Source organism: Mesoplodon mirus, assembly GCF_964341445.2.
Source record: "Mesoplodon mirus genome assembly, chromosome: 8".
Classification (NCBI taxonomy): domain Eukaryota; kingdom Metazoa; phylum Chordata; class Mammalia; order Artiodactyla; family Ziphiidae; genus Mesoplodon; species Mesoplodon mirus.
In genome coordinates, this window is record NC_138984.1 from 45691635 (window position 1) to 45718875 (window position 27241).

Below are 27241 nucleotides of genomic sequence, written 5' to 3' on the forward strand. Positions count from 1 at the left end.
TTCCTTTCTGAACTTAATCTTCCCCCACATTGCCCACTGGAGGAAATGGCACCACAATTTACCTAGTTGCTCAGACTTAATCCTTGAGTCACCTTTGACTTCTCTCTCATGCCCCACATCAAACCAGCAGCAAACTCTGCTGGCTCTATCTTCAAAAGACATCCAAGATTCAATAAATTCTCACCACCTCTGCCGCTACCACCTCGCCTAAAGCCATGATCCTGCTTCATATCCTAAGTGTTAGGAATAGTGATCTCTTAACAGCTCTTCCTACGCCCACCCTTGGTCCCCTTCAGTCTCTTCTCAACACAGAAGCCAGTGTTCTATTACTACTAAGTTAGATCATGTCCCTTTTTTGCTCAAAAACCTTCAATGGTTTTTTGTCTATTCAGAGTAAAAGTCAGAGTCCTTCTAATCGCGTACAATGCTCTACATTATCCATTCTACTTTGGCTCACTCCAATCCATCCTCCCTGCTATTCCTCAAACACGGCAGGAATGCTCTAGAATATGCTTCTCCAACACAGCCGCACAGCGTATTCTTCTTTCTCCCAGGACCTCCCCTGATCACTTATTTAATATGTATTCTTCCAGCGTTGCCTATTCCTGTCCCCTGCTTTATTTTTCTCTAGAACACCTGTCATCTTATTGTATTATATGACTGATCTAGTAAGCTTAATGTCTGTTCAGTTCTCTGCAACCAGAACGGTATTTGGTACATGGTAAATGTTTAATTAGCTGGTGAATAAATTAATTACAGTCAAGAAATGACACCATATAAGATAACGTGTAAATAAAAGGTTCATTTGTTTTTGAACCAGAGAGGCATATTTCAATATGATTTATACAAATTTCTATCAGAGACTCTGGTTTTGGACTGTGGAACAAAGATGAAACAAATAAAGAAGGATATGTTAATATATATTTTGAGATGCCAGTCACAGGGAATCTTTTTTAAGCCTTGTTCACATTTTTCGATAGTAACTAGGTTTTCACAGGCTGAGTGCCCACGATGTGCCAAGTACTGAAGAGTAACACTAGATTCCACCACGAACAGAATTCAGATGACATTACAGCATTTGAGGTTTCCAGTTAACTCCAAAAGGCTAATGACTTTAGATCTGAGTGAGCCTTACTTTAGATCTAGTTTTCTATACTGGCTTGCACATTCGACTCAACTGGGGGAATACTTAAATAAACAGACAGGCCCCACCACAGAGAATCTTACATTTTAAGTTCCTTGGAGTGACTGTAATGTGTAGTCAGTGTTAAGAAATCACTTGTCCTACTGATATGGATAAAAACTTTCATTACTGGTATTGGCAACTACCCCTCCAACTGACAAATCATGCAGTGCGTATGGGGAGTGGCTACCAAACTAGAGTGATGAGCAGAACCACCTGGGGAGACACAAAAAAATGCAGATTCCTAGACCAAATCTCAGACCTAGTGAATCAATTGTCAGGGAGTTTAGAAACATGAATTTTTAGTAAGCATTTAGGCAGACATTAAGAATTCACAGGGCTTCCCTGGTGGTGCAGTGGTTAAGAATCCACCTGCTAATGCAGGGGATATGGGTTCGAGCCCTGGTCCAGGAAGATCCTACATGCTGCAGAGCAACTAAGCCCGTGCGCCACAACTACTGAGCCTGCGCTCTAGAGCCCGTGAGCCACAACTACTGAGCCTGTGTGCCACAACTTCTGAAGCCCGTGCGCCTAGAGCCCATGCACCACAACAAAGAGTAGCCCCTGCTCACTGCAAACAGAGAAAGCCTGTGCACAGCAACAAAGACCCAACACAGCCAAACGTTAAAAAAATAAAAGACCCAATGCAGCCAAAAAGAAATAAATTTACAAAAAATAAAAAACTCCCTAAAAAAAAAAAAAAAGAATTCACATTTTTATATACAGAACAGAACCTAAATATTGAAAAGTGCTACTTTAAAATAGTCATCTGGTAAGGCAACTTAATTATTTTAAGAAATACACTGCCATTTCCAAAACATTTTTTGGAATGTCCCTTAGAGATGGTTTATGGGCTACATCAGAAAACTAAACTTACAGCTTTTATTCTTTCATGTCACATTTTTGACAGATAAAAATATTACTCATTAACAGACTTGGCACCAAATGACTTTTAGCTAAGAAAGATTTGGCTTCACAGTTTTAACTATTCTCAACTTACTTAAAAGTCCATGATATAACAACCTGTAAATTTGGTTTAGCAAAACAAACAAACAACAAAACTCCCCGAAATCCAAACAAAAAAACCACTACCAGAACCCCCAACAAAAACCAAGCCAACGCCCCCCCACCCCCCTCCCCCAAAGGATTCACTTAGCTAATGAGCTGTGAGCCAATATAGCTGACTGCCCAGTAACCAGTTTAAAGCTGGCCTGTACTTTGAATTCTGAATACAACTCTATTTTAAGGAGGACAACACAGGGGGGACTGGCATTCTTGAAGTCTGAGATTAGAAAAATTCTTTGGATATATCCTTCATGTCAATGTTAAATGTATTAAATTTACTGCTAAAGGACAATTATTTGTAACCACTGAAGATATTCTAGAAATCCTTAAATGCTCGGAAACATGGCAGTTTCAATGGAATAATGTTCCAATGATAATGAAAATATAATAATAATTTAGCCACACTATTAGTTCCTAATCACCTGTTTTCTATACCATTTCCTCCAGATTCAAGATCAATGAATGGGTGTTCAGTGATGGGTAAAGTAATAGTGATGCTTAAGAATGACAGATTTAAGGTCAGTAGGAAGACACATATAGCTCAAAACAGCTTTAAAATTGGAGTTATGCTGTCCACTATCACAGCCATTTATTAAGTAATCATTTCCTCAACAATATTTCAGAAATAATACAAGCCTCCCCAAAATGAATGCAATAGTGATGAAACCAATTTAAAAGCCAACTCCAAAAACTTAACTTCAGACTAAAACCAAAATGTTAAATTTGAGACACTGTAAAATTTAAAGAGCCACTCGATGCTATATATGTATAAAACAATTAATTATACTATACCTGGTTTTTCTTTATTTATTATAACAAAGACAGAATCCTCAGCACAGGCAAGAGTAAAGAGGGCATGAAGTTTACATCCAACTATGAAAGTCTGAAAGATAAAAAACACCATATTGTTCATTCTGTGCACCCCCCTAAGTTCCATAACAGGCAGGGATTTTTTTTTATACATTTTGCTCACTGCTGTATTGCCAACATCAGAAGAAAACCCGGCCTACGGAGACACTCAATACATATTTGTTGAATAACCTTTTAAGTTAATACATATATAGATCTACCTGTTTCTTATCAATGGTTTTACAGTATTCTATTGAATGACTATCAAATTTTAACTGACCTCAAGATTATATTCAATTTTTTTCTCTACCATGAACAATGTTTTAAGAACTACATATAGCTGCCATTATTTCAACAAGAGATTCCTAAAGGTGAAATTGCTGGAGCAAAAGGTATTTATTCATTTTCAGTTTCATTCTCACTGACTGTGTACAAAAGTGTCTATTTCTCTACACTTTACTGCTATATTTTTTTCAATCTGCAAAATGGATAAAGTGACAGGGAAAAATGCTGTGTTATCTACTAATTTACATTTAATTATTAACAAGGTTAAGCATCTTTTCATGTTTATTGGCTATTTGTTATTTCTTTTCTGTGTATTACATATTCTTACTCTATACCAATTTTTTCCCCATTGGGTCATTAGTTTTTCCTTATTGGTTTTTGGTAATTTTTTGTATATTAGGGATAATAGCTCTTGCAAATATTTTCTTTCAGTTTCATTGCTCATTTTTTGGTTAAAAAGGTTTAAAATGTTATATAGTCAAATTTATCATTTCTTTTATGGTGAGTGAATTTTATGATTTGTTTAGGAAGGCTATCTAAAAGGTTGGGCCTTATGGAAGTATTCAATAAATAATATGTCATTAAATTATGTTGCCATTCCTCTTCACATAATGAAAATGGAAGCTCAATCCACGTACCTTTATCAAAATGCCATCTATATAGTCCCACAGTTTAATCGTGCCATCAAAGGAACATGAATACAGCTAGAAGGGTAAAAATAGTACAAAACTGATTAAAAAAAAAGAACTACATTAAGATATCAAGTAACTTAACTGCTGATACAGAAGGCATTGCCTGTTCATTAATTCATTATCAGCTTTAAAGAGGTGAAATCATTTATTTATATTGTTTTTGCAAAATAAAAAAATCTTATCACAGCTCTTTGTAGAAAGCAGACCTGTCAATTTCAAGGTTTGATTAAAATAAAGAAAAAAGTCAACCCTCTATCTTCAAGAGGGAGATGGTAAGGTACTGAGTTATGAAAGGCACTTGAGAGCTTGTTGCTATTTTCCCAGAGCCCAGTCCTTTATCAGCAGAACTGCTTTTATCTTACATTAGTATCAAAGGAGTGTCTCTCAAATGATCTGAGAATGTCCTTTTTAAAAAGAAAAGTTTCCAACCCATCACGGACCAATATTTTTGTAAAATACAACTTAAGTTATTATGTACTTGGATGCTGTGGCAATGTCAAAGTGCCCTAAAGTTTTAGACACTCAATTTCTATACTTATCTCATTGTAGACCTGTAACCAACTGTTTGTGGCACTGGTCTGTGGGCCATACGTTGGTACCAACAGAATGCCTTTGTAGCATGTTTTTATTTTTGTCCCAGCAGACTGAGTTTTACTTAAGTCACACTGGAGTTTTTCGTTGCTGTTACTGTGAAAACACTTTACTTAAAATTTTGAGTTTTTTAAAAGAAAGATGGTAGAGTAGGAGGACATGGAATTCACCTCCCACCACGAACACATCAAAAATACATCTACATGTGGAACAATTCTCACTGAAAACTAACTGGAAACTGTCAGAAAGTGTCCTATACAACCAAGGCTGTAAGAAAGATCCACATGGAATGAGGTAGGCAGGGAAAAGAAGCAATCAGGTTGGGACCTGTTCCACTGGGAAGGAAGACAAAGGAGCATGGGCAGAGATCTGCCCTGTAGAGTGAGTGAGCCGTTTGAGTCACATACTGGGTGTTCCAGTCCTAGGGTCTGACACAGGGAAGACAAGTTCCCTTGGCTGAAGTGTCGCTGGGACTAACAGTAGGGCAGTGGGAAGCCTGGATTCCACTCAAGAGGAGAGCACACATGTGGGCTTGCTCCTGAGGAAGAGGGTAGACTGAAGACTGCCTTAGTGGCTGCCTGGTTTCCTGTGACCGCTCCAGTACACGCTCCAGCCCTGCTTACTTCATGATGCAGCTCCACATTGGAGAGAGGCCTGCCGTGACTGAGGAGAGAGCTTGGCTGTGGAACACAGAAGCAACCTAGCACCTCCATCTCTAGCCCCACCTCTAACCAAGGTGACAGCTGCCAGCACACCCCGAGGAAAGATGTGACTTGTAGTTCATGTCAAAGCCAGCTCTCTTACCAAAGGCACTGAGCACATGCAGACTGCATAGGGATGCTCACACATAAGGATACCCCTTCAAGACTGGGATAAGTAACCAGTTCACCTAAATTCATAGAGACAGAGAAAGTTAAGCAAAATGAGAAGACAGAGGAACTGGTCTCAAAAGAAAGAGCAAAAGAAAACCCCTGAAAAAATTAATGAAACAGAAATAAACAATCTACCAGATAAAGAATTCAAATCATTAGTAATAAGAATGCTAACTGAATTAGGGAAAAGAATAGATGAACATAGTGAGAATTTAAACAAAGAACTAGAAGAAAAAACCCACAAAAATACCCACTCAGAACCGAAGAATACAATAACTGGAATGGAAAACACACTAGAAGGAATTAACAGCAGACTAAGTGATAACAATGCACAAGTAATCTGGAAGAGAGAATAATGGAAATCACCCAAACAGAAGAACAAAAAGAGAAAAGAAAGAAGGAAAGAAAGAAGGAAAGAAGGAAGGAGAGAAAGAAAAAGAAAGAAAGAACAGCTCAGAGATCTCTGGGATAACATCAAGAGTACCAACATTCACAATACAGTGCACGTTATAGGGGACCCAGAAGGAGAAGAGAGAGAGAATGGGGTCTAAAATGTATTTGATGAAATTATGGCTGAAAATGTCCCAATCCTGAAGAAGGAAACAGATATCCAGGTACAGGAAGCACAGAGGGTCCCAAACAAGATGAACCCAAACAGAAAACCCTAAAAGTCTCCACTGAAAAACTATTAGAACTAATAAGTGAATTCAGTAAAGTTGCAGGATACAAGATTAACATACAGAAATCTGTTGCTTTTCTGTACACTAATAATGAACTACCAGAAACAGAAGAAAAAACAATCCCATTTAAAATCACATCAAAAAGAATAAAATACCCAAATAAACTTAACCAAGGAAGTGTAAGATCTATACTCTGAAGACTATAAAACACTGAGAAGAAAACCAAAGATGATACAATGAAATGGAAAGATATCCCATGTTCCTGGATTGGAAGAATTAATATTGTTAAAATGTCCAGACTACTCAAAGCAATCTACAGATTTAATGCAATCCCTATAAAAATACCCATGACATTTTCAACAGACCTGGGACAAATAATCTCAAAACTTGTATGGAACCACAAAAGACCCCAAATTATGAAAGCAATCTTGAGAAAAAAGAACAAAGCTGGAGGTATCATGCTCCCTTACTTCAGACTATACTACAAAGTTATAGTAATCAAAACAGGATTATACTGGCACAAAAACACAACACAGATCAATGGAACAGAATGGAGAGCCCAGAAATAAATCCACATACTTATGGACAATTAATATACAAAAAAGGAGGCAAGACAGTCATAGGAGAAAAGACAGTCTCTTCCATAAGTGATGCTGGAAAAACTGGACAGCTACATATATAAGATTGAGATTAGAACATTTCCTCACACCATATACAAAAATAAACTCAAAATGGACTAAAGATATAAATGTCAGACTGAAAACCATAAAACTCCTAGAAGAGATGACAGGCAGAACACCCTTTGATGTCAATCGTAGCAATACATATTTTTTGATCTGTCTCCTAAGGCAAAAGAAATAAAAGCAAAAATAAACATACGGGACCTAATTAAACTTAAAAGCTGTGTACAGGTAGGCAACCATAGACAAAACAGAAAGACAACATACTGAATGGAAGAAAATATTTGCAAATGCTATGACTGATAAGGGATTAATTTCTAAAATACATAAACAACCCATACAACTCGACATCAGAAAGATAAACAACCTAAAGACAAAAAAGATAAACAACCTGATTAAAAATAGGCAGGAGATCTGAACATTTTTCCAAAGAAGATATACAGACGGCTAACAGGCACATGAAAAGATGCTCAACATCACTATTAGAGAAATGCAAATCAAAATCACAATTAGATATCACCTCACACCTGTCAGAAGGGTTATCATCAAAACTTCTACAAATAACAAATGTTGGCGAGGATGTGGTGAAAAGGGAACCCTTGTACACTGCTGGTGCACCCACTACTGGAGAACAGTATGGAGGTTCCTGAAAAAACTGAAAACAGAACTACAATGGGATCCAGCAATTCAACTCCTGTGTATACATCTGAAAAAATAAAAACAGTAATTTGAAAAGATACACGTACCTCAATGTTCACAGTAGCGTTATTTACAACAGCCAAGACATGTAAGCAACCTAAGTGTCCACCAACAGATGAAGGGATAAAGAAGATGTGATGTGATATATATACTCAGCCATAAAAAAGACGCCTACACACAGCTTCCAATCAACAAAATAAAATCGTGGGGAAAGAGTAAAGATGTAAACTTTAAACACTTTCTAAAATAAAAACTATTTCATCAAAAAAAAAAAAAAGAATAAAATTCTGTCATTTGCAACAATATGGATGGACCTAGGAGTATTATGCTTAGTGAAATAAGACAAAAAGAAAGACAAACAAATACTGTATGTTATCACTTATATGTGGAATCTAAAAAATAAAACAAATGAATATATATAACAAAACAGAAACAGACTCACAGATACCGAAAACAAACTAGAGGATACCAGTGGCTAGAGAAAAGGGGGAGAAGTAAGATAGGGGTACAGGATTAAGAGATACAAACTACTATGTATAAAATAGATAAGCAACATGGATATATTGTACAGTGCATGTAAATATAGCCATTATTTTGTAATAACTTTAAATGGAGTTTAATCTCCACTACTGAAGAATCACTATACTGTACACCTGAAACTAATATAATATTGTGAATCAACTCTACTTCAATTTTAAAAAAGTGGCAATTTTAAGATTTCTTCCAGGGAGGACATGGAATTACAGAATTGAATAAAAATGATGGAGTAGGAAAATATTATCTATTCAAGCAGAAGAATTATATTAGGTAGAAAATATACACCAGCATTACTACATATAATAGGAATCATGAACACAGATCAGTAAAATATAACAAGGCAAACAGAAATCTCTATAAGACAATGGTTATACACAAATCCTGTGAGTTCAGAGTCCACAGAATCTCTGGCACCCGCCCCTTCACCTCAACCAAGCCTGTTGTTAAACTTGGTAATACAGACTTCACAAATTCCAATTTTAATTTTCTTTTCTGCTACAAAAAACATTCAAATGGTACACATAACCATAACCTCTTTTCTCAAGTCCTCAGAGGACAGCAAGGACAAAATGTGTGCTTGAACCGTGCAGAAGAGCTACTTAACTATGATTTTCAAGAGTAGTTCATTTAATTTTAGAAAGAAAAGATCAGTGTTAGTGTTACTTTATACCCTACTTCTTTTATGACAACACAGTGAATGGCAATGCAAATCCATTCTTAGATCAAGCAGTAACTGTCAAGTTGGCTGAGACTAATCTAGAAGAGGGAAACTTGATCAAAAACTAGAGCAAGTTTTTTTTTTTTTTTGCAGTACATGGGCCTCTCACTGTTGTGGCCTTTCCCGTTGCGGAGCACAGGCTCCGGACGCGCAGGCTCTGCGGCCACGGCTCACGGGCCCAGCCGCTCCGCGGCATGTGGGATCTTCCCGGACCGGGGCATGAACCCGTGTCCCCTGCATTGGCAGGCGGACTCTCAACTACTGCGCCACCAGGAAAGCCCTAGAGCAAGTATTTTTGAGATAACTCTCTAGCAGCTTTGCTGACACTTAAGAACAAATTAAAACGACAATTTTATTGTTGATTTCTGAAAAGCAAGGGCTGTTTTGTGGGGAGAGTGGGAAGGTCCAGACTCCACTAGATCCCCAAGTTTGTCCTGAAATTAACTGGTTGATCCACTGACTAAAGAATCCCTTCTTGTCTAGATACTGGCCCTAAGATTCGGTGACATCTGCATTAACACTAAAGAGCCTCGTCTCTAAAGAAATCAATCTAAAAAATCAATACCTCAAAGATGCATTCCAGAAACCAAGGAGTTCAGAGGTCAAATAAATTTGAGAAACACCCAAGACTATATACCCCTTCTGGATATTCACCATGCATATACAGGACTTGAGAAGACCTATAATCAAGAAATTCATTTAACTGTGCCAAATCCTGAGTTTCAGAAACTATACAGACAAGAACCCCTTCTTTCAAGTAACACCTATTAGCATCCTGTGAACAAATGGTTCACAGAATACACCACGTACAATGTAGTTCCAGGCTGTGACCCTATTTTAATAATTAAAAATAAGTGAAAACTATACTAAATCAGAAAATCAAAATAGATATTTCCCTGACCATCACCTAGAAAGCTTCTCAGCCAAATTCAATTCAAATTTTTCTGGCAACAATAAAGCCAATATTAAAATATTTGACTGTAGATTAACACCTGTAGATGGTTCTTGGGGTTGAGCTGGATTCCAGTCACCAGATTTCTGTGCCCTTGCAATATATGTACACATTCTTCTGTAGCTGTGCTATAGACTTTAATAAAGTCTCCAGAGACACAGAAGACATACCTGGAAATAAGAGAGAAAAATAAGATTCACATACCATATAGACAGCATAATCTTTTTATTGTCCATGAAAAACAAAACAAAAAACAAAGCTATAACATGCAACTATTATTTGAAAATAATAGTTTAAGAACTGTATATTCAAATTGTGCTGCTTAAGCCTATGGGGACATCTGAGGTCGTTTAGTTCATGAATTCTGAAAGTAGATCAATGATGCCAAAGTCATACCTCTGACCTGTTCCAGGGGCAGAGGCTGTATGGAATCATCCTGCAAAAACAGCCAACCTAACCAAGCTGCCTGTTCGCTAACGGATGCAGACACTGTGCTACGCCTTCACTATCAGCTATTATTCTGTGGTGGTTCTGCTAAGAGCAGCGTCTTCCCCTGTCCTCCAACTCTCCATCATTCATTGCACAGACACCAGCCTACAAATATGAAGTCAAATATTCTCTCTAGTCAGTGAGTTCTCTTAGATAGCAAAGTATAAAGACTTTATGACAGTTCTTTTTCTTACTCCCAAAAAGCTGACTTTGCTTTTCTGGATTTGTGGCTTTCTTCCATATATCAGAGGCTACTAAATTATTAACTGTGGTTAACATGGGGTAATATTTGTTTAACTTTTTTCATACTAGATATAACCATAAAACAAAGCTCAGAACTGCAAATCTTCTAGCATCAAATAAAAAATGTTTGCTCTGCGCCTATTACATCTGACAGTGTATGTGTCTAACATGTACTTTCTCATATACCATAGAATGTACAAACCACAGAATCCTTAGGCTGGACCTCTTCTCTGTGCTCCCAAAGCACCCAAGGCATGATTTGATCTGGGTACTTTCAAACTGTGTTGAAATGTCTCATTTATGTAAATATCCATCTCCCTTATCTGGCCATATGCTCCTATAGGGCAGAGGCCCTATTTATCTTTGATTTTCAATGTCCAATCCGGTTTGTCAAACAGAACATGCCTGATCTTCAAAGGTTTTATAAACTATTTAGATAAAATGAACCAGTAAAAAAAATTATTACAAAATAATCAAAAGGTAAATCTGATGCTGGCTGGGGTTGCTACTACCCTATTTTATCATTTTTAAGACACTTGATTTTCACATGTTCACCTCTCTAAAATCAGGATGCATCTTATAAGTGCTGTAACCAGGGGCCATGGTTGTGTTCAACTGTTTATAAGATCAACCAAGTACAAGCATCAAAGCAACCGAGGTATATGGATTTCCCTTTGGCTGGACCCTCCTCTCCATCCCCACGAGCGCCCTACTTCTTACCACCTCCTGTCTGGACCACTCTTAAGGGCTTCCTACAGCCTCCAGGTGTGGCCCTTTGATTCAACCTTTCATACTCATACCAGACTAAGTTTACAAACTTGACCATATTACTTCCTTAAATAAAGATTAAATTAAATTAAAATCCTTCAGTGTTTTCTCACTGCCTTCAGGATATGATCCAAATTCCTATGTTTGACTCCAGTCTGACTGGAGATACTTTTTCACTTGAACAGTAGGTTAAGTGGTTCAAAACTCCAACGACCCCCTTGCTCTCCCATCCTGCTCCCCATTAGCATCAGCAAGTCCTTTAGGCAGTGTTTCCTGGAGGAGATGGTGGGTGAGGGGGTGCTGCTGTTTGCCAAGAAAACTCCCCCTAATTGATTCTGATATTCTTCCCCAGTGGAAAGTAATTTCCTCTCTCCTTGCTCCTCAGCAGGGAATAAAGACTTTAACTGTCTGAATGCAAACCTCTCCACACCTGCACATTCTGCTATCTACTGAGAATGCTTTCTTTCTGAATGCTTCTTTAAGATTCAGCTCAGGGGTCTTTCCACTGGAAGCCTTCCCTCATCCTATTCCAGATCAGCACCGGTCCTAACATGCTTCTGCAGGGTGCGGGGCTTAACTCTATCCCAACACTTTCTGCACGGTGTTATGAGAGAACTTCCCCTCCTTGAGGGGAGGAACTGTGTGTTTACTTACTTCAAATAATAACAGAAACAGGGTGTGGTAGAAAAGGAGGCATTTTTAAGAAGTCAAACACAGATGGGTTTGAATGCCAGGTTTACTATGTACAAGGCTGAATGATGTTGAAGAATTTACCTAACCTTTCTAAACCTCGCTGTTCCCCACTCGCAGGGTTATAAGGATTAAATGAAACAATGCATGCAAATGCAAGCCTGGCATATACAACAAACACTCAATAAATGGTTCTGTATAATGAGGATAACAATACCTAAACCATGCAGACAGGGATGCATGTAAAGCACCACCACAATGCCTGTCACACAGGACTCAAATCATCTTTGTTGATCAAGTGGTGAAGTAAGAAATTAGGGATGTTTTCAAGCAGGAATCAGGATTTAAATGAGGTTCTGAAGGATGCATGATTTAAGGGCTGGGAAAGAAAAAGAAGAGCAACAAAAAACAGTAGGGAAATAACAACATGGTACCTACGAGAGGCAGGGAATGTACCTATGTAAGTAGCAACGTGTGCATAATGGGCACTAGCAGGAAACAGCCCCATAAGCAGAGTTGAGCTAGATCAGGGAAGGCCCTGAAAGTCAGACATAAGAGCAATAGTTAAGGAAGGCAACAGAACCCTGTTACAGGGTTCTGAGCAAGACTAGGAATAAGAGTTACAGTAATGTAACAGCAGCAGTATCCAGAACGATCTGCAGGGGAAAATACCTAGAGTCAGGGACATCGATTCTGTGATAATTTAGAAATGTAAAAGGCAAGAATGACCCATTGTTTTAGTTTTCTATACCCTAGTAACCTACTGCTATGATACATAGCACCATCTAACTGTGGGAGGCAATAGGGTGTGACGCAAACAGTGCCGGACTGGGAGTAATACTTGATAGGGGGATGCCAGGTCCTTTCATGTACACCTCACCTCCCTGCTTGCCTCTCATAATAACGCACTCAAGTAGGCAGAGTAGAGTTTTGTCCTAGTTCTAAGAGGACCTAGTGACCAAGAGAAAGCTGTTAAAATGCCACGATTCTGTTGTTTCATTTACTATTTCAGCTTTTTGATAAGCTCCTTGAGGTAAAATACAAAATTATTTTATTCCCCTTTGTATAAGTTAGCCAACCCTTGTGGCAGCTTTTAGATAATATTCAAGTCCTTGGTGAATTCATTATAACCCTGTTAATTTGCCAGAAAACTGGTTTAATTATTAGCTTCTATATATATGAAAAAAAAAGTATCTCTAAATCTCGACCAAGTTCCCATCCTGAATTTCTGCCTAAACACCTGTTACACCCACCTGGTTGTTTTAAAGGTACTTTAAACTCAACAGGCACATGTGAACCCTACATCTTCTCCTCGTTAATCCTAATTGCTAAATCACTCCAAAACTCTGTCTTTCCTCTTCATCTTCATTATTATCTTAATTCTGGCCAAAATCATTTCTTGCTTGGTTGCCTGCATTAGTCTTCTAATACCTGGTCTATAATGTTCTAGACTCTTCTCCCACCACCTACCTTCAGCCTATGCTGCAAGTATACTGACCTTATGCACATGACACCCCTCCCCCGCCCCAATTTCAAGTTGCTCACTTTGCCTGGTTGCCCTCCCCCCAGTATCACGGAAGGGGCAAACTCCTGTTAGTTTTGCAAGATCCTAGTGCTGAAGGGAAACTTTCACTGTGTAACTCCTCCTTCTATGCCATCACTGCACCCTGAATATGCTAGCCTAGCCACCTCTCGTCTCTCCACCACATACTGTATAGTTTTATCCCGCCCTCCCCTCCCCACCAACACCTTATGTGCAGAATTAAAAAATACACTCTCTTTGGACCAAACAACCAAGAACTGACTCTATGTTCCCTTTAGAACCTCATTTCCCACTAGCTCTCTTCATATACCATTCCTACAAGCTAACTGTACACAGTCCTCATGCTTATACTGTGCCCCCTATCTGGAATGCCTTCTATCCATATCCCCTAGTCAAAATACCATCCATCCATCTACGTCTAGCCTAAACATCACTTCCTCATCAACCTTCTCCATCCTTCCAGTTTGAAGTACTCTGTTTCTTATGGGATCCCAAAGTGCCACTGTATGAAACATCTGTTACTGATTATCTTCTTTTCCTCACTACACTGCAAGCTCTTGAAGGTAGGATTAATCCTGGAATTATCTTAGTTTTTGTCATCGCAGCTTGTTATAAATACATAGCTGATAAATACTTAAAAATGAATTGTAGGACTAATCAATTTTCACTAATCAAGTGAAATACGATGGATCCCAGTATAATGAATGAGATATACAAACAGTACGCTGGAGGAAGAAACTGGATATAAGTCCAAAGTGGCAGAACTCTGGCAATCTCTTGAAGCCTCAGTTTCTTCCTCTGATTCACAAGATAAGTATCAACAAAGCCCTCTTTATTGTAAAGACCAAGGATTTTTTTTTGCCTCTAAGGCAGTTTATGAAAGCTCCTTCAAGTCATGCATGCATTCAATAACTATCTGCCATACACCCATAAGCAAGACATTGCGGGGCATACAAACTCTCATAAGATACTACCTCTACTTTTCTAAGGTAGAAGGGTTTTTACTAAGTGTCTCTCTATCCCCGAGTGACTTGAAAACGTTTTTTTACATTGTGTCACTTCTAGATGATGTTGACAATAGAGCAATGATGGTGACAGCTAACGTATATTGAGCCATTAAGTGCTAGGCATTGTTTGACTTGCTTTGTGTTGTATTAAAGCATTTAATCCTCTCAACAACCCTACGAGATGGATTACTAAATATTATTCCCCTTTCATAGATGAGGCAACTGAGGCAGAGATTAAGAACCTTGCGAAGGGCACACAATGGATGAACTGGGTTTCGTTAAGCTTTCCAGCTACACTGAGCTCCTGAGGAAGGGGACCAGGGCTTACGCGTGTTTTTATCCCACACAGAATCTAATGTCAGTTTTCACGCAGAGCTCCAAAAAGGTTGCCAAAATGCCTTTTTAGGGGGAAGAGAAGTGTGGAGAAATCAGAATCTTTAATCATACAGTAATTCCAAGTCACGATTCGGTCCGAAAAGCGGATACTCCTCGTGGTCTTGCAAGAGCAGTGGCGTACAAATCCGTGCCCGGACCATTTTCCAGCCGCCCCAACGCCGAGCCGATTCTAGACACGTGGGTCCGCCCGGGGGCCCCTCAATCTACCTGCAGGTCTGGGGACGGGGGAAGCGGGCCCCAGCCGGAGGTGCTACGGAAGTAAGGGGTTCTGAGTCCTCTTACACCACACAGGCACCAGCTCCCTCCCGCTGGCCCTGGGTCTCCCGCACGCGCGCCCCTTCCCCGAGCCCAGAACCGCCTGCTGATTTGTCTACACGCGCCCGACAGTTCTTTCTCCCCATCCTCCGGGGACTCACGCCCCTCAGGTGGGCCGGCAACGCGTGGTGGCCTCTTACTTAGAATCCGCAGAGAACACCGCTCTCCTGAAGTTCAACTCGCTGCCGCCACAGCGAACAACGCGGAGACTCTCCTCCTCCACCATCTTCGCGCAAGCGCAAAGACTCGCTGTCGCCGGCCCCGCCCCGAGCTTCCCCTACGGAAGCCGGTTGATAGGGCGTTTGCCCCAGCCCACAGACCCCATCCTCGCAGGGCTCCTCTAGGCCTCAGTCTCTATGGTAGTTCCTCAATGGTAAGACCCAGCGCCTGTGCGGCCATCTTTGGTTTGGGCAACGTCAAATTAGGACATGTGAAAAAAAGGAAAAAGCGAAACATAGAATGCATTTATATTAGATCCCTCTAAACTTTTATTTGGAAAAGATAAATTTCTCTCCGGACTTGTTAATCTGACTCTAAAGTTTCTTACGCCGGAAGGGAAAGGTGTCCCGAAGTGTGTCAGATGACCGCCCGTCCTTTCCCATACCCCGCCAGGCTTCACCTTTCTCTTAACTTTGATTGGGGAGCTGCGAGATGACGCCAGCGTTTTGCGCCAACAGCATTCCTGGTCGCGCAGTTGAGTTCTTGTTTGGACAGGTAGCGTTCTCTTTTTTGCACAGCTGTTAGCTCCTCTCGTTAGCCGTAACTTTGTTCTGTTCTTCTGAGCAGAGCATACGTTCCTACAGAATCTTCACAGCTCCAAGAGGTTTGCTTTTTCCTTTGGACACCTGGCTCTTACTCCGGGATTCTGGTTCCTATTTCTCTCCCTGGTTCATTGGACCTTCTTGGCCGATCTGGCATTGCACTCTACCCTGGCCAAGTTCCAGGGCCGCTGCTCCCTGGTTTGCTACTGTTTTGTGCGTGTTGCCGTGGTTTTAGCTTCCGCAATTAGTCGACCGAAGCCCTGAACTCTGAGAAAGTTTATGCCTCCATCTCCATTCCTTTTTATAAACTTATGTGTATCATTTTCGTGGCCCCTGTATATTAGGGGGTGCTTATCTTCCTCCCTCCCTTCCTTCCCTCCTTCCACCAATCCCCTCTGTGCTGGCTCTGTAACACTCCTAAGGGTAAAGAGCCAGTGACAGCTTAACGTTAACAAGAACAGGAGATCTGCCTTGATTGTGTAGAAAATTACCACATCCCTTCAGTGTTTCTGGAGGCAAATAATTATTGAGAGCCTTCTATATGTGAGACACAATGCAAGACAGACGTGACCGCTGCCCTGTTACCTTCTATGGGAGAGAGACAAAAATGTTTAACAAACGAGATGATCACAGATTGTGTGCCGAAGAAAATAAAACAGTAATATAAGAGAGGATAGTTTTCTCTGAGGAGGTTTAGGCTTAACCTGATGAATATATATTTGTTAAGGTCGTGTAGGTTAAAAGATGATATTTTAACAATTCAATGTTAATACAAATTTGATATAAAATAATTCAATGCAGAAATAGAATGGTCTCGGTAGATCCTATACCCTATGAGTATCTCTCCACCATTAAAAGTTTGGTGTATATGCTTCCTGATATTTTTCTAGGCATACATACACCTTAACATTATTCTGCAGTGCAATGCAAGGCACCACGTATTCTTTTTTCACCTCTCTATATGCTTTCACTGCAGCGTACACAGATTTTTATCTCCTTTTTGATAACTGCATAGTATTTCATATGTGCCATAATTGATTGTCATACTCTCAAAGGTGGACATTTATTAGTCATTTCCATTTTTTAAAAAGTGACACATAGTGCTACAGGACACATAAATTTGTGACAGTATTGCTGTAGGAGAGATTCCTAGAATAGGTATTGTGGGGTTAAAGGATATTTGCATTTTTTTATTTTGAGGGTATGTTTTGTGGAATAGAGATATGTGTTACTGGGAAAACCAAGAGGAATAACTAATGGCAGCCAAAAAAAGGCAACTATTTAAAGTTTTGGGAAAATCCATAAGAAGAGGGAGTATTATAAGAGAGTATGATTTCTTAAGAAGAAATCAGGAGGGAAAAGGACTGATGAAATGGTGTAAGGCAAATGAAGTTGCCTATAAATACTGCATCAATGAACAACAATTGAAAGATAGCAAGGGTGGGGAGTTCACTGTTTAAAATTAAGAGTGTAATGTGGAGTCACTTTTTCAAGAATTGTTAAGTATAATGAATTCTGCTTCTTAAGTCTAATATTTCTTTTCATATACTGGCATTCATATATCATACAACAGTCTTTGTTGATTGGCCTGCAAACACTAAAATAAAAGCAAAATTTTCTAAAGTGTTTGGAGGACTGGAAAGAAGTAATAGAATACTGAGGGTGATAGAGGTGGCTAGATACTCTCTGTACATGGTATCAGATACTTCCCTAGGCATTTCATAGAAGAGAGCAAGGGAAATTTGGTTCATTTATTGAGTTGAGCATCTTTGACAGGTCTTCGGTTCTCTTCAGCTCTCCTCTTTTCTTTCTGCGTCCTCACCAGAATCATCTTTAAAAGTCCCTTCGTGAAAGTACTGACTTTTCCTAGCACACACTTTAAAACTTTTCCAGCCTCTACCTTTATCCGGTTCCAAGGCTGCTTCCATATTTTAAGGTATTTGTTAGTTACAGCAGCACCCCTTTCTTGGGACCAAAATCTGTATTAGTCACGGTTCTCCAGAAAAACATAACCAATAGAATTTATTTATTTGTTTGTTTATTAAAAGGAATTGGTGCACTCAATTATGGAGGCTGAAAAATCCTACAATGTGCAGTTTGCAAGCTGGACATCCTGGAAAGCCGATGGTGTCATTCAGTCTGAGTCTGAAGGCCTGAGAACCAGGGGAGCTGATGGTGTAAATCCAGTCTAAATACAGGAGAAGAATGACGTACCAGCTGTGCAGTCAGGTAGAGAAGCAACGAATTCTCTATTCCTCTTCCTTTTGTTCTACTTAGGCTATTAATGGGCCCCGAATGATGCCCACCCACGCTGGGGAGAACAATTTGCTTTATTGAGTCCTTATTGAGTCCACAGATTCCAATGCTAATCTCATCCGAAAATACCTTTACGGACAAACCTAGAAATAATGGTTAGCCAAATATCTGGGCACCCTGTGACCCAGTTAAGTTGACACATAAAATTAACTATCACACTGGGCAACTACTAATCTGTTCTCTGTCCCTATAGTTTGCCTTTTCCAGAAAGTTGTATAAATGGTATTATATAGTATGTAACCTTTTGAATCTAGCTTCTTTCACTTAGCATAATGTATTCGAAATTCATGTTGTATAGATCAGCGCTTATCTCGTTTTTATTGCTGGGTGGTATTCTATTATATGGATATTCTGCAATTTGTTTATTTGTTGAAGGATGTTTAGTTTTTTTCCCCAGTTTTGGAACTTATGAATAATACCGTTTAAACAGTAATTTGTAGGTTTTTGTGTGAACATAAGTTTTCATTTCTCTAGGATAAATACCAATAAGTGGGATTGCTGGGTCAAATAATATGTTTTAATTTTTAAGAGACTGCCAGACTGTTTTTCCAGTTTTGTACCATTTTGCATTCTAATCAGTAAATTTTGAAAGTTTTAGTTGCTCCACATCCTTGTCAGCACTTGGTGTTGTCAGTATTTTTAATTTTAGCCACTGTAATAAGTTTATAGTGGGATTTCATTGTTTTAATTTTTATTTCACTAATGACTAATGGTGTTGGGCATCTTTTCATGTGTTCATTTCCTATCTGTATATCTTCTTTGGTGCAATGTCTTCAAATATTTTATCCATTGTTTTTTGGTTGGTTGTTTTCTTATTGTTGAGTTGGAGATTTCTTTATATATTTTGGACACAATTCCTTTGTCAGATATGTGAATTATAAATATTTTCTCCCAGATTCTGGCTTGTCTTTTCATTCTTCTAATAGTGTCTTTCACAGAACTGAAGTTTTAAATTTTGATGAAGTACAGCTATCACTTTTTTTCTTTTAATGGATTGTGTTTTTGTTATTGTATCTAAAACACTTTATGTATTCCAAGTTTATGAAAATATTCTCCTGTGTTTTATATGAAGAGTTTTATACAGTTGACTCTTGAACAACACAGGTTTGAACTGTGGGTCCACTTATATGCAGATGTTTTTCAATAAATATGTTGGAAAATTTTTTGGAGGTTTGTGACAATTTGAAAAATCTCACAGACGCACTGAATTGCCTAAAAATATCGAAAAAATTAAGAGAAAGTTAGGTATGTCAGGAATGCATAAAATGTATGTAGATATACATTTAGTAAAAATATATGTTAATTGATTATTTTATTATTGGTAAGGCTTCTGGTAAGCTAGGAAGGGAGAAGGAGGGTGTTCGTGAAGACTGGAAACATGGATAGTATTATTTTATTTTGTACAGATTGAGGGTGTAATATAATTGGGGAGTAACTGCAAAAGAGAACTTACGGGGTTTTTTTGAGGTAATTTTTTCTCAGATTATTAAAATGATATCTCAAAAATTAAAAATTGTTATTGAACTCTCAGATTTCAATCTGAGAGGCTAGGCAATAAGGAATAGCTTCATAAAGCTAAAGAGTTCCACAATTTAATGACAACTGTGCAAAATAAGCCATTAAGTAGACTCGCAAGTCCTACCAACATAAAAATCAACTCATACAAAACACTATACTTTTAAGTACCTGGCCTTAATAAATATTTTATGCTAGTTATATCCCCAAGGATATTCTAGCTATTCATACCAACCTTTTACTAAATTCTCCTTAATATATATAAAGATGTAGTTAATTTTAGCTACACATAGGAACCACCTGGTGTGCTTTAGAAAATAATGAAACCTGGTCCGGTCCTATCTTCAGAAATTCTGATGTAATTGGTGTGCAGTGTAACCTGGCATCAGTTTTTTGTTTTTGTTTTTTTAATTGTGGTGAAAACCACATAACAAATTTTTTTATTAGTGACATTTAGTACATTCACAATGTTGTGCAACCACCATGCTATCTAGTTCCAGGACATTTTCATCACCCCAAAGGAAATCGTTTACCATTAAGTATTTACTTCTCCCCCATCCCCACAATTATTAGTGTATAGATATAAAACTGATCTTTGTGTGTTGATCTTGTATCCTGCAACTTTGCTGAATTCATTTACTAGCTCTAATAGTTTTCTGTTTTGTATTCTTTAGGATTTTTTATATGTCAGATCATGTCATCTGTGAATAGATACTACTTCTTCTTTTCCAATTTGGAAGCCTTTTATTTATTTCTTTTCCTTTTTTTTTTTTTTTTGCCTCATTGATCTGGGTAGAACTTCCAGTACAATGGTGAATAGCACTGGTAAAAGCAGGCATCCTCGTCTTATTCCTGATCTTGGGAGGAGAGTGTTCAATCTTTCACTATTAAGTATGATGTTAACTGTGAATTTTTCATATGTCCCCTTTATCATGTTGAGGAAATTCCCTTCCTAGTTTTCTGAGTGTTTTAATCATGAAACGATGTTGTATTTTGTCAAGTGAGTTTTCTGTGTCAGTTGAGATGGTTGTATGGGATTTTTCATGTTGGCTGGACTGCAGTCATCTAAAGGCTTGACTTGACTGGACATCCAAAATGGCGCACTTATGGTTGGAAGTCGATGCTGACTGTTTGCTGCAAGCTTACCTGGGGTTATCAACCAGGGCACCTAAACCTGGCATCTCTGACATAGCGGTCTCAGGGTAATTGGAATTTTTACGTGGTGGCTGACATTCCTCAGAGAGTATCTTGTGGTCTAGTGTCAAAAGTCATATAGGGTCCCTTCTGGTCTATCACAGTAGTCACAGTTCTGGTCTAGCTTGTATGGAACTTGGAAATCATTACTCTCACACTCACAACAAGAAAAAAGAAAGAAAAAAAAACAAGTGAAAATTAACAATTCTTCTTAGATCCATCAAATAATTGAGGTCACAAGGAAAAGCACTGCCCCTCCTCCCCAAATTGGAGGAAGGCAGATAGAATCACAGCATATCAGAGCAGATGCCCAAGAGCAGAGTGCCATTGCTGGAGCAGTACTTGGGAAAGAAAACTTAAGCTATAATTGACAAATTATTGGAGGCTCAGTGTGGACAACTTTGATAGTTAAAAACTCCAAGGGGGCCTAGCTGCATGAGTGTCCCCACACTTTCATATGTTTTATCTCCAGGAACCCTGCCAGGTTCTCACAGTGTAGATGGGAAGATATTTACCAAGGATGAACCTACATTGCCACATCATAATCACGCAAGGTCCTAGCTTACCTAAGGGTTCACTCTTAGTGTTGTACATTCTTTGGGCTTGAACAAACATATAATGACATGTATCCAGCATTATAATATCATACAGAATATTTTCACTGCCCTAAAAATCCTCTGTGCTCTGCCTATTTATCTTTCCTCCTCAACTCCCACTCCTGGAAACCACTGATTTTCTTTTTGTCTCCATCCCTAGTTTTGTCTTTTCTAGGGTGTTATATAGTTGCAATCATACAGTATCTAGCCTTTTCAGATTGGCTTCTTTCACTTAGTGATATTTGTATAAGTTTCCTTCATGTCTTTTCATAGCATGATAGCTCATTTCTTTTTAGTGCTGAATAATAATATTCCATTATCTGGGTAGACCACAGTTTATTTATTCATTCACTTGATGAGGATGTGACATCTTGTTTGCATTGAAGTTTTGGCAGTTATGAATAAAGGTGCTATTACATCCATGTATAGGTTTCTGTGTAGATGTTAAGTTTTCAACTGCTTTGGGTAAATACCAGGGAGTGCTATTACTGGATTGTATGGTAAGAGTATGTTTAGTTTTGTAAGGAACCTCCAAATTGTTTCGAAAGGGGCTGTACTAATTTGCAACCCTGCCAGCAATGTATGAGAATTCCTGTTGCTTCACATCCTTGCCAGAATTTTTTGTTGTCAGTGTTCTGGATTTTGGCCATTCTGATAGGTGTGTAATTTTATCTTTTTAATAACACATTTTGCTTCCTAATTCAACAAACATTGAATAGTTACTATAAGACAATGTCCTGGTTCCTGGGGATATAAAGATGTGTTAAGACATGGTACATGGTACATAAGAGAGGATCTTATATTGAGGAATATGGACACAAAAGTGATGATTATGTTATGGTGTAATCAAGTGCAAATGTTAGGTGTATACATGGTGATGTGGGTTTACAGAAGGCCCCCTAACCTGGCCTGAATTTTTTTTTTTTTTTTTTTTGCGGTACACGGGCCTCTCACTGTTGTGGCCTCTCCCGTTGTGGAGCACAGGCTCCGGACGCGCAGGCTCAGCGGCCAGGGCTCACGGGCCCAGCCGCTCCACGGCATGTGGGATCCTCCCACACCGGGGCACAAACCCGTGTCCCCTGCATCGGCAGGCGGACTCTCAACCACTGCGCCACCAGGGAAGCCCTGGCCTGCATTTTTGAAGGAGGTGATGATTCATCTAATTCTTAAAGGATGAATAGAAGTAAGCCATGTAAAGAGATTCTGAAAAGGACATTCCAGGCAGAATGGACAGCATAAACAAAGACCCCAAGTTTTCCCCGTGATTTCTCACATGTGAAGATTCAGGAACCATTATTTGAATCTCCCTGCCTGGAGATCTTTTACTCTTCATGTTGCTCTGTAATTGTGTTTTAAAGAACAAATCAGTGTAGTATCCAATAATATATGACCCACAATACATTTTCTATTTTTTCTTTTGATTTTTACATCAACAATTTGAATCAAAGTGACCCAGTGCTGGATTTTGTATTTTTACCTGGACATCTAAGTGTCACCTAGCAACTGTGCTAGTCCTTCATCCCTTTACCTGCCTCTGGTCCTCCCCAATACACACTACATTACACTCTGCTTTGAAAGGGGCCTAGGAGCCTAACTTTCTTCTCCTCTCTTCTTTGTTAAAATTCTTTTCCTCCCCTGCAATGCACACCCATCCTCTCAGAACAGATCTCAGTAAAATATTAGGAAGAAGGTTTCACATCTCCTTGGGCCCAGTCATCCTCCTTTTAAATATTTATTTATTAATTTTTTCCCTCGGGGGTGATTTACTGGTTGACTTTGATTTCAGGGCTCTGTAACCTCAAATTACCTACTCAGAGTGAGGGATTAAAGGATCTGAGCTGTTAGATTATTCTCAATTTGGGAAATAAACTATTTTTGTATAAACTCATAGACATTCACGTGGCAGAGGGATTATATCTACAGTGGGAAATAAAAGCATGATATTTTGAATCAATGATTCCCTATGACCTATAGGCTAAAATCTAGGCTTCTGGATCTGGCCATGAAGGACTGACACAAATTGTCCTAACTTTTTCTAATCTAGCTTATTTGTCTCACCTCTGTGAACCTCACTGTGGGTGTGGTCCTCCTAGCATCCATGACAATTCTAGATCTTTACCTTTATTTAACATTGCTTCTACCTGAAATGCCCTCTTCTTTTTTTTTTTTTTTTTTTTTTTTTTTTTTTTTTTCTTTTTGCGGTATGCGGGCCTCTCACTGTTGTGGCCTCCCCCGTTGCGGAGCACAGGCTCCGGACGCGCAGGCCCACCGGCCATGGCTCACGGGCCCAGCCGCTCCGCGGCATATGGGATCCTCCCAGACCGGGGCACGAACCCGTATCCCCTGCATCGGCAGGCGGACTCTCAACCACTTGCGCCACCAGGGAGGCCCGTCTTCTTTTCATTCTGAATATGTAAATCCTTTCCAAGAGCTTCAAACCTTCTCAGTTCTCGTCCATGAACATTCTCATTTATCTTCCTAGTTTCCAGTCAGAGCACTTAAACTTTTCTTTACCACTTATTGCGATTTAATTGTCTAATAGCTTGAGTTGTCTCCTGTTAATACTTGATTTGTCTGTCTTTTCGTGTTTACAGACGTATGCTCTTTGAGGGCAAGATGGTATATTGGTCTTCAAGGTATCATAATGCAATGTTTCCTGCATTGTGGGTTCCTAATTACCATTTCCTGGTTGATAATTTATTAGTATGTAAATTATCTGGGAACAGACCTTATATTCCTAAAGTATTTAATAGTATTTGCATGCCAGAGATCTGAGCTGATGATGACGACTTCAGAACTAGGTATGAAAACTATTATTTAAAAAAAACTACGACTGCAAAAATACAGATATACCACATGGTGGCACCAAAGGTGCATCATTATTTTTGAAGGTTTTGTGTTATAGTGTACTTCAGTCTACCAGAAATTATAATTATCGTTATTAGCACATTGAAAAATACTTTTTAATATCTAACTAATAATTAAACTTAGAGTGTTATGGAATGAGCATTTCTTAGTATAGAAACATTCAAAAAGATCTTTGCATCTTTACTTGTCTGTTTTTACAAAAGATGTCTTTAAGTTCTAGAACTCCTATATATTGTTGTGGAATCTTTGCATCTTTACTTGTCTGTTTTTACAAAAGATGTCTTTAAGTTCTAGAACTCCTATATATTGTTGTGGAATCTTTGCATCTTTACTTGTCTGTTTTTACAAAAGATGTCTTTAAGTTCTAGAACTCCTATATATTGTTGTGGAATCTTTGCATCTTTACTTGTCTGTTTTTATAAAAGATGTCTTTAAGTTCTAGAACTCCTATATATTGTTTTCAGATCTTTGCATCTTTACTTGTCTGTTTTCACAAAAGATGCCTTTAAGTTCTAGAACTCCTATATATTGTTTTGGAATTAGATTCCTCTTCCTTCACTGTCTTATCCCTCTATACTCTAAAAATTTCATGAGCATTAGAAACTGTTCTTTGACATTTGGGTTTTGAGATGGGGGTCATTGGTGGCTCACAGATTATTATGTTATGTAGAATGTGGACCTAATCAAATTCCAGCTGTTAATGGTATGTGTAGTTCTTTTGCAGACAGGCTTCTTAGGCATGTTGCCTAAGTTTAATTTCCATGTGTAAAGTCATACTTAAAGTATGTAAACTGAAACAGATGTTAGTACTCTGAGAATGCATTTGGTGCATGAAGGAACAGTTCCCTAGCCTCTTATTCTGCCCCCACTTTATTTTGAAAGCCCTTTGAATAGAAAAGGGCCTCTGGAGAGCCATCTAGTATCTTTGACCCCATTAGTGAGTAGCAGTTTATTACTGGGAAACAGTTGCCCAAATAAATGTTGGATTTTGCTTTAAAATCCTTCCTTGATAACCATATGATTTTCTTTCCTTCCCTATAAGCTTTGTTTATTCTTTCATTAGGAAGCTATTCACTCTAATGATACAAGTTTTCTTAAAACCAAACTAAATCTCACTGATATTATCATTTAATAATAACTGAACTTTTATTTTCCTAAAGATTAGCAGTAATAAAGGCAGATTTTTATGCAACGCCTATGTACCTTCTCAGGTATCAGATATTTAAATACTATATTTGAAAGTATTCTAATATCTGATTTATGTTGATGATAGTTTATAGAGTTCTAACCACACAGTTAGAATTTGTGCTTCCAATAGTTTTCCCAAAAAAGGTAGAGTTATTATTAGTTATTAACTACTTTCTTTTTTCTTTATATCTTCTTCTTTCCTCCTCCCCGCTTTTCAAAGATATTTGTTAAGGGCCTACCTCAGGTTCTGTGCTATGCTCAGAACGGATTAAGAAAGATCCTCATCTTAAGGAACATTCAATGTAACTTAGGAAAGAAGCACAAATTAAAAATTTCTGGCAGCGCAGGAGAGCCAACCCATAATCTAGGGGAACTAAAGAAAACTTTATAGAAGAGAAGTTATCGGAGGTAAGTGTTGAATGGTAGAGGGGAATTTCTCTAGGCAGTGAAGGGAACAACAGGTTTTTGAGGCAGCAGAATGGAATGAGCACTAGTGTGATGGGTTTGTGGAACATAAAGACTCTAGTTTAGTTTTCTTACAGATACATGGAAGGAGTAACTAGGTAGCGAGAAAGAATTGAAAGAAAGGGAAATTCCCTGGCAGTCCAGTGGTTAAGACTCCACGCTTCCACTGCTGGGGGCCTGGGTTCAATCCTTGGCTGGGGAACTAAGACCCCACAAGCTGCATGGTGCCGTCAAACAAAAAAACAAAAAAGAAAATGCCCAGCAAAAGTGCCCACACTACCTTGTGCTCTGGCCCACCCCCCGCAAAAAAAAGAATTGAAAGAAGGGGTGAGACCAGATTTAGTTTTGCCTGAAGGTTTGGAAATATAAATGCAAAATCTTTTTTTAATTAAAAATTAGAGATTATAGTTTTAAAGTTTTGATATATGTTTTGATTTATGAAAAAGTTTTGATTCATGTTATTTCAAGGTGATAATACATGACCTTTTTTCCTTCATAGTAAAAACTTAATAGGTATCATAACAGCTGATGGTCTTAAGTTAGTGAGTTACCTTCTACATGTATCAGTGACTAAAAATTTATGCAGTTCCATGTATATTCACACATTTTTGTCTTGTTAAATAAACATAAAAGTGTCCTTGAATTTGTCACTATATTTAACCATTCAAGGCCATAGGTATTTAGATTAAGAAGCAAAGCTTTAGTGAAAAATGTGTATTATGCATTTGTATAATTATAATACATATGTATAATTATAATGCTGTGTTGGTAATTAATTGATAATTTGGCCTTTATTAATGGTTAACTTAGATGGCTAAATGATAATTCTAGTATATATTAAATGTAACAGAAATAACTTAATTATCTGTAGTATTTTCCTCACAAAACCAAATTCAAAATGTATGTGGAGAAACTTGCATTCAAAAAATATATTCTATGTTATTTTGTCTAGCTAGCTTTTAGAATCATTGGTGGAAGTGTTTCAGGAGCTCTGTTTTTTCGATACATAATGCTATTTTTCTATCTTATAAAAATAAATTTTCCTACTTCTGGTTTTAGTATATGTTTTATTCTCATATATACA

The 27241-nt window shown here is 38.4% G+C and overlaps 1 protein-coding gene and 1 long non-coding RNA gene across 2 annotated transcripts in view; one reads left to right on the top strand and one right to left on the bottom strand.

Annotated features, from left to right (window-relative positions):
• WDR75 (WD repeat domain 75) overlaps positions 1–15498 on the bottom strand; it is a 40914-nt gene extending 25416 nt beyond the window's left edge. Inside the window, exons 1-4 of the mRNA XM_082631284.1 lie at positions 15395–15498; positions 9844–9973; positions 4021–4086; positions 3041–3131 (exon numbers count right to left, since the gene is read on the bottom strand). Of these exons, the coding sequence (XP_082487410.1) occupies positions 3041–3131; positions 4021–4086; positions 9844–9973; positions 15395–15480 (373 nt within the window). The 5' untranslated portion in view covers positions 15481–15498. The remainder of the gene's footprint in view (positions 1–3040; positions 3132–4020; positions 4087–9843; positions 9974–15394) is intronic.
• Positions 15499–15929: 431 nt separating this feature from the next.
• The window catches only part of LOC309809492, a 180683-nt gene continuing 169371 nt past the window's right edge, over positions 15930–27241 (top strand). The window contains exons 1-2 of the long non-coding RNA XR_014294860.1: positions 15930–16077; positions 18064–18244. This is a non-coding gene — a long non-coding RNA (uncharacterized lncRNA). The remainder of the gene's footprint in view (positions 16078–18063; positions 18245–27241) is intronic.